Source organism: Notechis scutatus, chromosome Z (genome assembly GCF_049901735.1).
Source record: "Notechis scutatus isolate UNSWTSFEM ecotype Mainland chromosome Z, rNotScu1.2, whole genome shotgun sequence".
Classification (NCBI taxonomy): Eukaryota; Metazoa; Chordata; class Lepidosauria; order Squamata; family Elapidae; genus Notechis; species Notechis scutatus.
In genome coordinates this window covers 132,464,349-132,476,504 of record NC_142025.1, presented here as the reverse complement: position 1 = coordinate 132,476,504, position 12,156 = coordinate 132,464,349, and the positions used below count along the sequence as shown (strand labels likewise).

General features: G+C 44.2%; 1 protein-coding gene across 1 annotated transcript in view; it reads left to right on the top strand.

The window, feature by feature from the left end:
* Positions 1 to 12,156, top strand: part of ITGAL (integrin subunit alpha L) — an 85,063-nt gene that overhangs the window by 39,928 nt on the left and 32,979 nt on the right. Inside the window, exons 5-11 of the mRNA XM_026682273.2 lie at positions 5,062 to 5,176; positions 5,421 to 5,551; positions 6,253 to 6,398; positions 7,833 to 7,977; positions 9,101 to 9,251; positions 10,433 to 10,500; positions 11,380 to 11,512. Coding sequence (XP_026538058.1) covers positions 5,062 to 5,176; positions 5,421 to 5,551; positions 6,253 to 6,398; positions 7,833 to 7,977; positions 9,101 to 9,251; positions 10,433 to 10,500; positions 11,380 to 11,512 — 889 coding nt within the window. The remainder of the gene's footprint in view (positions 1 to 5,061; positions 5,177 to 5,420; positions 5,552 to 6,252; positions 6,399 to 7,832; positions 7,978 to 9,100; positions 9,252 to 10,432; positions 10,501 to 11,379; positions 11,513 to 12,156) is intronic.

Sequence of the window (12,156 nt, the reverse complement as noted above, 5' to 3'; positions counted from 1 at the left end):
GTTACTACGGGCTCACTATGCGCCCACCGTACCAACCCTAGTAAGAAGACACGAATATTACCAGAGGGACCAACGGAAGGGCGAAAGCCTTGCCAATTACATCGCGGACCTCCGGAACCTAGGAGGCCTCTGTGGGTTCGCAGACTTAGGAAGAAGCCCTCCGGGACCACCTGGTTCTGGGCCTAGAAGACGGCGCTATCCAGAGCAAAATTATGGCTAAGGGGGACATCAGCCTCACCAATGCCCTTAAAGAAGCCTCGGCAGCAGAGGCGACCAAGAAGTCGGCAGCCCGAATGTGCCGCACCAATGCACCGCCACGTAATCAAACTCGCCACGGATACCTCGCCTCGCACAGAGAGACACCCGGTATCAACTCACCACGAAGACCTAGAGTCCCCGTCCGACAGCGATGGGGAAGAGGTCAACCGACTGCGAACGGAGCGAGATCAGTCCACACAATACTCCTTTCGACCGTGTGCCGGTTGTGGATCCAATCACCCACGATCCGGCTGCAAATTCCTCGACGCGCTCTGCCGAAATTGCGGAGACGAGGTCACATCGCAAAGGTTTGCAGAAGCAAACAAAACTCCAAACCCCGACAGGCCGAATGCCAGTCTTCAGGATTCTTCGCACACACCGAGAAAAATTAAACCACTCCTACAGAAACAAACCGTCCACCACTTCCACCAGGCGTGAAGAAACCCAGCGGGAAGAGACCCACCAAACAATCACCATAGGCCACGCTTACATCCCTTGATGCTGGGAAAATCCGAGTAAAGGTCGCCATCGAAAACAAACCTTGCGTGATGGAGGTAGACTCGGGATCTTCCCTCTCGATGGTGTCGTGGAAAACGCTCCAACAGCTCCTTCCAACGATTCGCCGCCAAGACCTTAACCCTCAAAGGGTTATACTCAAAGACTATCAGGGCAACCGAATTCCCGTCGTCGGGTCCCGCAGATTCCAGGTCTCATTCAAGGACCGCACCGTCCGCACTACCACTGACTGTCGTGGATTGAGACAGGCCTAGTCTTCTAGGCCTCCAATGGTTCAGGCCGCTCGGAATCACTGTAGCCGGAGTCCACAAGGCTGAAAGCGTCGATTGGGAGGAAGCACTCGTGCAAGAATTCCAAAACGTTTTCGAACGGACTAGGCAAGTATAAGGGGACCCCAATCTCGTTTAACTTGAACCCTGAAATAGCACCCATCCGCCTTAAGCCGTGTCGGGTGCCGTTCGCTTTAAAGTCTAAAATCGACGAACAACTCGATAAGCTGATAGCGCAGGGCGTACTGGAACCCACCGACCACGCCCGTTGGGAAACCCCGATAGTGACGCCTATCAAGCCTGATGGGTCCCTAAGAATTTGCGGAGACTACCGGGCCACATTAAACCACGCACTGCAGCAAAGTGCTTATCCACTACCGGTAGTGCAACATTTACTCCATTCTCTGGGCGGCGGAAAAGTTTTCGCCAAACTAGATTTAGCCCAGGCGTATCAACAATTGCCTGTAGACCCAACCACAGCCGAGGCGCAAACGATCGTAACACATAGGGGCGCATTTAAATGCAACCGGCTCCAATTCGGGGTAAGCATCGCCCCTGGAATCTTCCAGAGTTTAATGGAAAGGTTGTTACAAGGGATAAAAGGCGTTGTCCCATATTTCGACGATGTACTCATCGCCGCACCTAACAAAGACATCCTAGAAAACGACTCAGAGAGGTTTTACGAAGATTCCAAAATGCAGGCCTCAGAGTAAAAAAAGATAAATGCCAGTTATGTACCGAAAAAGTAGAATTTTGGGATATCTCCTGGACAGCCAAGAATTCATCCCACCGAAGACAAATTACGAGCAATTAAAGGCACCCACTCCAAGGAACAAGGCAGACCTACAGGCGTTCCTTGGACTTATCAATTTCTATAATGTGTTTTTACCCCACAAAGCAACAGTAGCTGAACCATTGCATAGACTATTAGACAAAAAGCAACGTGGGTTTGGGGACAACGGGAACAACATGCTTTCCAACAAGTAAAGAAATTGCTAACTTCTGATTCAGTACTTATGCAGTACAACGAGACTCTGCCGCTCACTATCACGTGTGATGCATCACCTTTGGGGTTGGGGCAATTCTGGCCCACGTGTTACCAAACGGAGCAGAGGCCCCCATCGCTTTTTTTCGCGAACCTTAGCTAAAGCTGAACGAAATTATAGTCAGCTGGACAAAGAAGCTTTAGCTATTGTTGCTGCAGTTAAAAGATTTCATGAATATGTTTATGGCCGTATGCGTTTACAATAATCACTGATCATAAACCGCTACTGGGGATCATTGCGGGTAATAGACCAACCCCGTATATTGTCCCCCAGAATGACCCGTTGGTCTGAATTCCTGGCGGCCTACAACTACACCTTGCAACACCGCCCGGGAAATCGATTCTCCACGCCGATGCATTGAGCAGAACACCGCTCCCAGACGCTGTTGTGGATCCAGCCCCAACCCTCTCAACACTACAGATTGAAGCTCTACAGGCACCACCCTTGACGGCTAGAGACATTGCTTTTGAAACGAAACGTGACCCAGTTCTGCAACACATACTACGCTGGGTTGAACGGGGTGGCCGACGGACCAAATTGCACCTGAATGGGCGCCCTTCAAAGCCCGCCAAACTGAGCTGTTTTCCCAAAAAGGCTGTATCTTGTGGGGCGATCGAGTCGTAATCCTGGCAAATTGCAACAGACTGTGTTGGCGGTATTGCATGAGGGACATCTGGGCATTGTGCGGATGAAAGCACTCGCACGCAGCTATGCTTGGTGGCGGGAATCGACAAAGAATCGAGGCCTGGGTCGCTCGTGCCAGCGTTGCCAGGACATCAGCAACGCCCACCTAAAGCAAGCCCAACCGAATGGGAAACGCCGAGGGGACCGTGGTCCCGTATTCATATTGACTTTGCGGGGCCTACCAAAGGTCACACTTTCCTGATTACTGTCGAGCCTATTCTAACTGGCTCGAGATTCATCGAATGCACACAACTACAACTGACTCAGTTATTAATAAATTAAACAGACTATTTGCCACACACGGGTTTCCGGACGTGTTGGTCTCGGACAACGGCCCACAGTTCACTGCATTGCCCTTTGAACAATATCTTGCTGATCGGGGCATCCGCCATGCGCTAACCTCGCCCGCGCACCCTGCGGCGAATGGATCGTGCAAAACGCATGGTACAATTTGTGAAAAAGACCCTGCACAAAATGGAATTTGGCAACATCGACGAGAAAATCAATCGAATTCTCTTATTGCAGCACATCACGCCCCTACAGCGTGACCAACAAAACACCCGCTGAACTTCTTATGGGCGGAAAATACGATCGCACCTGACCGCTCCACCCTGCTTTCGCACCGGAAAAACCTTTCGGCTCCAGCAGCAAATGCCGGGAATTTAAGGTAGGCGATTTAATCTTTGCAAAAAACTTTTCCGGCGACCCGTTATGGATACCGCAACTGCATTACCCACCTCACCGGGCCTAGATCTTACCGCCTGCTAACAGACGATGGGAGGGTGTGGAAACGCCACATAGACCAGCTCCGATCGAGATTACCACCCAGCGGCCATGACTTCCCGGTTCACCAACTCAAGGGGAGGGAGTATCGAGGGAATTGACTTTGATACAACTAATAGCAGGTCAACGGAGCCCTACAGCCCAGCGAAGCACCGGGCGTGAAGCGGGGAGGGAGTTGACGTCTTCAGGGAACTTTAATACGGGGAAAACGAACTGCAAAACCCCGAAGAAACACGCAGTAGCAGAGACAACCACAGTGAATGCAGCACGGAATCGCCGTGCAGCGAAATAGAATTTAACAAAGGTCATCCAAACGCTCCACCGGAACCGGACATTAGACAAAACCCGGTGGAGCCTCGGAAATCATCCAGGCAGACCAAACGGCCTGCCTATCTTGAGGATTTTATCACAGCTCCCCTCAAACGGAACCCAAGGGGGAGGGGTGTTGTGAATCAATAAAAATGAATAACCTAAATGCAAATTAGGGGTTGAAAACCTGCACACTTGATTGGTCCTTATACAACAACTTGGGATTGGACCAGAACCAGTCCCTGATTGGCCACTTTTGGGACTGTCCTTATTGGTCAGTAGTTTGAACTTGTTGCACAGTTTCATTGGTTAATAAGGCAGCAGCTAACCCTATAAAAGGGTTACTGCTGCCCATAGCATTGCTCTGTTATGTTCTATCACTTTATTAAAGAGTTGAAGTCACTGGTCAGATGTCTGGTCTCCGTTATTCTCCATACTTAACATAAAGAGCTAGCAAACTCTACGCCTTCCTGCAGTGATGATGTTCTTCAGTCTGATGGTAAAAGGTTTGCATGAAGAAAAACAAGCCAAGTACCCCCCAAAATCAACATAAACAAACATAAATTCTGATGGCTGCTCTAATCTCACTAAGTATTGGAATAATCAAAACTGTTTCTAAAATGAAAACTGTTCAGAAGCTCCCAGAAAACCAAGAATGAGAAAACCAAGCATGTTTCTGGGGGCCATGAGTTCTAGAGAGAAAGGGCCACAACTGAGAAGGCCTGTTTCATCTATTATATTAGCATTCTGCTCAGGGCCAAAGGTGGAATGATTCATTTAATTTAGCTCAGATCTCTCCAACTTATCAATTTCTAGAAGAGTTGGGTCTTCAGAATCTCTTCTGGGGTTACAATCCCAAATCTCTAAAACAAGGGTCTTCAAACTTGGCAAGTTTAAGACTTGTGAACTTCAACTCCCAGAATTCCTGAGCTAACATGACTCCACAAGTCTTAAAGCTGTCAAGTTTGAAAACCTCTGCTCTAAAAGGTACCAATTTAAGGAAATCCAGAAGAGCATAGGTCATAGGAGTGGGTCATCCTGGACTGAAGATCTTCATTGCTCTTCTGGATCTCTTTTCTGAGAATCCCAACATCCCCTTTGCTTTTTATATCGCCACTAACCTCTGCATTTCTTTGTCTCCAGTTTCCTTCATTTTCTTGATAACAATAGGAACAGTAAAACTTTCTCTTCTGCAGACATGTGGGCCAGGCATTGAACAACACTGTGACAAAAATCTTTATGTAAGTGGAATCTGCTACCTGTTTGCTACCAAACTGCACAACCCCAAGAACATAACAACTGGATATCAAAGTAAGGAGATGCATCATTATTAATATTTTAATTGTAATGGTTAACATAACAGAAGAAAGGAGTTATTAAACCCTTGGGGAATATTTAATCGAATCCAGTTTAGTTTCTGTTCAGCTTCATATATGCCCTTATCCAGGAGTCTATTTAATTTTTGACGCACCATCAACAGGAAATTCCTCAACAGTTTAGAAATCCCAATTGCCCTTTTTTCACCTGAGATGTTTTCGCTTTTTTCACCCCACAGAGTGCCTGAAAGGAAAAGTGGACCTGGTGTTTCTTTTTGACGGGTCAGCAAGCATGAAAACATCTGAATTCATGACTATTAAGGAGTTCATGATTGACGTCATGAAAGAATTGTGGAATAGTTCTGTACATGTAAGGTGTTTTTACTGATTATCATGTACTGGGTGGGTTCTGCATAAGAAACTTGAATTTTTTAAGAGGCAGAATTAACTTACGTGCCATGGAGAAAGATCCTTCCTTCCTTCTTTCCTTCCTTCCTCCTCTCTTCTCCTCCCTCCCTCTCCCATCTATCCACTCCTTCCTTCCTCTCCTCCCTCTGCCTCCTTCTTCTCCTTCTGTCCATCCACTCCTCCCTCCCTCCCTCAAGAGTATTTCTTTACTACGCTGAGTTGGTGTATCAGAAGACATAACCATTAAAAACATTAATTTGCCTCTTCTGTAAGTTCGCACAACAGGAGGGAGAGAGGGAAGGAAGGAAGGCACTTGAGGTCGGACCTCTCCATTTCGGCTAAGTGTTGTAATTGTGGATCCACAGGAAGAAAGTGGATCCATTAACTCTCATTTCATCAAGGGTAACTTATCAGAAGTTGATTTTAAAAAATCATTCAAAACGACTCTGCCTTAATTAAGGAGACTGCCATAATTATAATCAGGGCTGGGAAATTCTTTTTATAGTTTTTAAGATTCTATGTTGACTCCAGATTAACATTAATGATTTTCAACCCTAACCCTTTCATCCGACCACTTTGACAATGTGAGGCATGCTGTGTTTTGCAAAAGATCTTTCCAGCCGTGCCATTAACAGCAGTCTCTTTCTCTTTCTACCCTTCCAGTTTGCTGCTGTGCAGTTTTCAGAAGATGCCAAACTCGAATTTGATTTTAACAACTACACCAGTGACCCAAATCCTGAAAAGCTCTTGGCCAATGTAGTTCATGCTGAGCAAATAACAAACACCTTCAAAGCTATCAAATTTGTGGCGTGAGTAGTTTCCTTTCGGTGGCAGGAGGTTGGAGGGGGAGAGAGCAGCTTGAGAAGAAATCCAGTCAAGTTGGAGATTTAAAATGTTGTGCCTTTTCTAAAGATTTAGATCACAATTGCATAGAAACATCTGGTGATGAATCAAGCAGGCCATCCAGATCTGGAATGTGCATTGCACTGGAGGGACAGGGGGGCTTTAAGTACAGTTTGAAATTACATTTTGCCTAATTCACTTGAGCGTGTTGCCTAAAGCTGGTTTATTGTAGTACAATCATGTTTCTAATCCATGGTTAGATGAGTGGAAAACTGGAGTGACTTTCTTGGTTCTGATATTCCCACCAGGATGAAATGGGGACATAAAGCTGAAAAGGAATATGCACCTTTTCCAGTCTAAAACATCTTGCAAGTCACTTGTTACTTTTTACTGTCTTAAGAAAATGTTTGGAAAACTAAAACCTGGATGTTTCAGTCATCCAGCCACGACGAAGTGGAATTACTGGGGTGACTGTGGCGTGCCATGTTATATGACACTAAAGTCATAGTTAAATAGTTTAGTCATGATTATTCCCTGGCTTAGTTTACTGTGTTGTACAAACCAGCTGATAAAAAACACTGCACTCCGCATGTAGTTTGGTTATGGTGAGGTGAGTGAAGAGAGTAGTATGAATTTTGTGTTGTGGTATGGCAAAAGGTAAAAATAGTCCTTGACTTACAACCATCATTGAGCCCAAAATTCCTGTTGCTAATTGTGAGACAGTGATAAAGTGAGTTTTGCCTCATTTTATGACCTTCTTAGCCACAATTGTTAAGTGAATCACTGCAGTTCTTCAATTAGTAATATGGTTGTTAAGTGAATCTGGCTTCCCCATTGACTTTGCTTGTCAGAAAGTCTCAAAAGGTGATCACATGACCCCAGGACACTGCAACCGTCATAAATATGAACCAGTTGCCATGCATCCAAAATTTGATAACATGTCCATAGGGAAGCTGCACCAGTTGTAAGTGTGAAAAGTGATCATAATTCATTTTTTCAGTGCCGTTATAAATTTGAACTGTCACTAAATGAATATTTGTAAGTCAAGGATTACCCCTATTAGCTTTTAGCTGATACAGCTTTCCAAATTAGATACCTTCCATAAATAGTAGCCTTAACCTCAATTCACCCCAGCAGATAGCCTTGTTGTGTTAGTATCCTTTTAGCCTGATCGCGTCTGGAAGGATCAAATTATGGCAAGACCGCTAGAGGCCAAATGCATGTTTAAAGTTATGAATGTGCCTTCAGGTCCCAATAATTAAAGTGCACTCCGCATTTTCCTTGGTTTAGATCTGTGTTTCTCGAAACTGCCATTTGTAAAATGTGTGGACTGCAACACCATGTTGGCAAGTTCAAGGAACAATGATTTAGATAATAATTCCTGTGTTTTCTGGTGGCAGAAATGAAGTCTTCATTCCCGAACGTGGCACCCGAAAAGAAGCAAACAAAGTGATTGTCATTATCACGGATGGGGACGCCTCAGACAGGGACAGGGGACATATAGAAGCTGTCAAGAAAAAGAACATTTTGCGCCTAATCATTGGGGTAAAGTATCCAGAGGTGCCATCCATCAGTCTAATGGAGAGGTCCACCAAGCAATATCGAAGTGATCTGCCTTATTCCTTACATTAATTGTTAATATGTAAACATGAGTTCAAAAGGAGAAAAGCGAAGAAGTATATTTCAGTCAATAAGATCAGATTTTTTTTCAGGCATTAATAAAAGTTAATTCTACACCTGTACAGATGGTCCTCAACTTATAACAACAGTTGGAATAAGAATTTCTATTGCCAAGTTAGGCAAGTTAAGTGAGCTGTGCCTAATTTTATTGCCTTTTTTGTTTTTTTGCTACATTTGCTAAATCTGTCTTCCTCCATTGATTTTGCTAGCTGGAAGCTGGTTGGGAATCACGTGCTACAACCATCATAAATATGTGGGGGTTGCCAAGTGCCCACATATTGATCACGTAACCCCGGAGATGCTGTGAGAGCCATAAATGCAAGGATCAGTTATAAGTCCCTTTTTTTCAGTGGCTGCTGTAACTTTGAATAGTTGCTATATGAATGGTTGTAAGTGGAGGACTACCCATATGTATCAAATTCTCATGTACAGTCCTCCACTTATGACCATTCATTTAGCAACTGTTTTAAGTTACAACAACATTGAAAAAAAGGGAGTTATATCCTTTATGTTGCCAAGTGAGAAATTGGTTAAGTGAGCTTTGCCCCATTTGACAACCACTCTTGTCACTGTTGTTAAGTGAATCACTGCAGTAGTTGTTAGTAACACGGTTGTTAAATGAACCTGGCTTCCCCATTGACTTTGCTTGTCAGAAGGTCGCAAAAGAGGATCACATTACCCCAGGACACGGCAATCGTCATAAATATGAACCAGTTGTCAAGCATCCAAATGTAAATCACGAGACTATAGGGATGCTGCAACAGTCGTGAGTGTGGAAAATGGTCATAAGTCACTTTTTTTCAGTGCCTTTGTAACTTTGAATGGTCACTAAATGAACTGTTGTAAGTCAAGGACGACCTGTACTTGATTCTTTACAGCTTCCCGTTCCCTTATTGCTCTTTCCTTTTTCTGCATCTTTCAATGTTTTTAAAGGCTGACTATAGAAATGCAAAGTATTATCTTAATAATTCCTTCCTTGTCTCTCCAGATTGGTAATCACCTTAATGCACCTGAGTCCCAAAAGAATCTCAAACTGATTGCCTCAGAACCCAAAAGTCAATTTTTTAAAATTCTTGCCAGCTTTGATCAGCTCAAAGACAGTTTCAATGATCTCCAGTCTAATATCTTTGCCATTGAAGGTAAGTTGGGCACACCGGGAGCCTCCATGGAGAGACTGAGGGAAAAATGCTACCTCAGTCTGCTTTTAAAACAGAATCTTAATTGTGTTTGAAATTTGATATGAAAAAAAGAAACCCTGATAAATTGGGGACTTTCTATATAGCTGTATGTTTACTGCTTTCTTCATATTGGTGCTCTCCAGATCAATTTTGACTACCTTTCTACCAGCAATAAGAGCTTGTGAATCTGGGAAGATGTTCTCTACAGATCTCCATGATGCCACGTTGAGGAACTCCTCCTATGCCACTATAGGAGAGTTCTCCAAATTCGGCAACTTTAAGGCTTGTGGACTTCAACTGCCAGAATTCTTCAGCCAGATGGAAGTTGAAGTCCACAAGTCTTAAGAGTTTTCTAGTTTGGAGAGCCTTACTCTAGAGCCTTCCAACATATGTGCTTTGCCCAACAGGCCTGGAGCTTCTAAGATAGGCCTTGGAGGGCAGAATTTCCAACAAACCTTACCAAGCAATAGAAATCAACCTTGAAAAGAGAACTGATAAATTTCCAGCCTTTTAGGGCACCAGAGTCTCTGGCCTAGTCCCTATCCTTTCATTCATTCCACAAATACCTTGGCTGAGGGAGCTCGGTGTGAGGAAATGCACTTAGAGGACCGACCTTCCCACCTCAGAGGACCGACCTTCCCACTCCCCAGTCATTTTCCATATCTGTATGTGGGATTGGCAATGTAGATCACCAAATCTCTAAATTTGTCTATATGTGGACATGTGTCTATCACCAAATCTCTAGATTTGTCTATATGTGGACATGTGCTGGCAATACGCTCCAAATTTGCATTTTCTTACCCTTGTTTTCTGGGATGGGAGGGGGCAAAGGGTTGTGAAAAGGCCTCCGCCATCCCTCTCTCCCATCTTTCTTCATGACCTATTTTTATTTTATTGAAAAAAAAGGTAAAATACAAAATGCAAATAGAAAACATTTTTTCCTTTCAAATAAACAAAGGGGTGGTGGTGGTGAAAACTGAGATATTTAAAAAATGCATTTAAGAACCCCTAACTCCTATACACATGTTATTCCCACTAGCTGAATACTGAACTGATTAATGTATTACAACAATATTAATATCTCACCCCTTGTGAAACTGGCTCAAAAAATAAAAACATTTCCGCATCTTTCTTCATGACAGGCACCAGTGACAGCAGATCCTTCCACCTGGAATTGTCATCCAGCGGATTCAGTGCAGATATATCCCAGGTGAGGCTGAAGGATTGGAAAGACCCCCTTGCCCCTCCCACCTATGGACTTGACTTATGATCTCAGTTGGGACCAGAATTTCCATTGCTAAGTAACATGATTTTTAAATAAGTTTTTCCTGATTTTTCGACCTTTTTTGCCACAATGGTTAAGCAAATCACCACAATTGTTAAGTGAATCACATAGTTGGTGAGCAAATCCAGCTTCTCCCATTGACTTTGGCTGGGAACAGAGATGGTATTCAGCAGGTTCTGACCAGTTCTGGAGAACCAATAGTGGAAATTTTGAGTAGTTGGGAGAACCGGAAAACACCACCTCTAACTGGCCCCGTCCCCATCTATTCTCCGCCTCCCGAGGCCCAGCTGATTGGCTGGATCTTCTTTTGTTGCCCTGCACAGGAGAATGGAGCTGGAAAGCAGGTTAGTGGGGTGGGGAGGGAATAGGGATTTTGCAGTTATCTTTCCCCTGGAATAGGGCGGGAATGGAGATGCCATGCCCACCAAGCCACACCACACCCACCAAGCCATGCCCACAGAACTGTAGTAAAAAATTTGAATCCCACCACTGGTTGGGAAGATTGAAAATGGAGATCATGTGACCTCAGGATGCTACAACTGTCATAAATACATGTCAGTTGCAAGTGCCTGGATTTTGATCACATAACCAGATTATGCTGGCTGGGGAATTTTGGGAGTTGAAGTCCATACATCTTAAAGTTGCCGAGGTTGAGAAACACTGGTATGGATTCATCATCCCTAAAACATTTGTTTTTAAAGAAAAATCAGGGCTGAGAACGCCTCCGAATGAGCATATTATAAGGTTGCTATCTCTGCTTCCTGGTGATCTCCCTTTGAAAAGCAAGATCTTATTGGTCTGCAGGGTCGGGTGATTCTTGGTGCTGTGGGTGCTGACAACTGGGCCGGGGGCATTCTGGAGCAGCAGAAGGATTTTGCTGGTGAAAGATTCATCACAACTCCCTCAGTCCGGAAAGAGATGGAAGGGGCCTACTTGGGTGAGTAGAGGATGCCAATAAAATCTGAACCACTCTTTCATATCCATCATCATGTGTTGGCTGAAGACCGTGGCCGTTCTGGGTGCCGGTTTATGGAAGGTGGATCTGGATGTTTGCACAAACTGAAGTTAGTTTTTTGTTTTGCTTATCCTATAGAATTGGGCGATACATTGCCATCTTTCCTATGGTACAAAGGGTTATGAGTCAGACCTGTCTTTCAATCTTGTGATCGCTTCTTGTTGTTACAAATATATTTAAAATTATTCACAAACTTGAATACAGGTAATCCTCGACTTATGACCAGAACTGAGCCCAAAATTTCTCTTGCTAAGTTGTAAACTGGGTTTTGCCTCATTTTACAACCTTTCTTTCCATACGTGTTAAGTGGAAAACTGTAGTTGTTAAGATAGTAACACAGTTGTTAAGTGAATTTGGCTTCCCCATTAACTTTTCTTGTCAGAAGATCACAAAAGGTGACCCCCCCCCCCAAGGTACTACAACCGTCATACATTTGAGCCAGTTGCCAAGTGCCTGAATTTTGATCATGTGATTATGGGCATGCTACCACAGTCATAAGTGTGAAAAACAGTCATCAGTCACTTTCTCAGTGTGGTTGTAACTTCAAATAGTCACTAAACAAATGG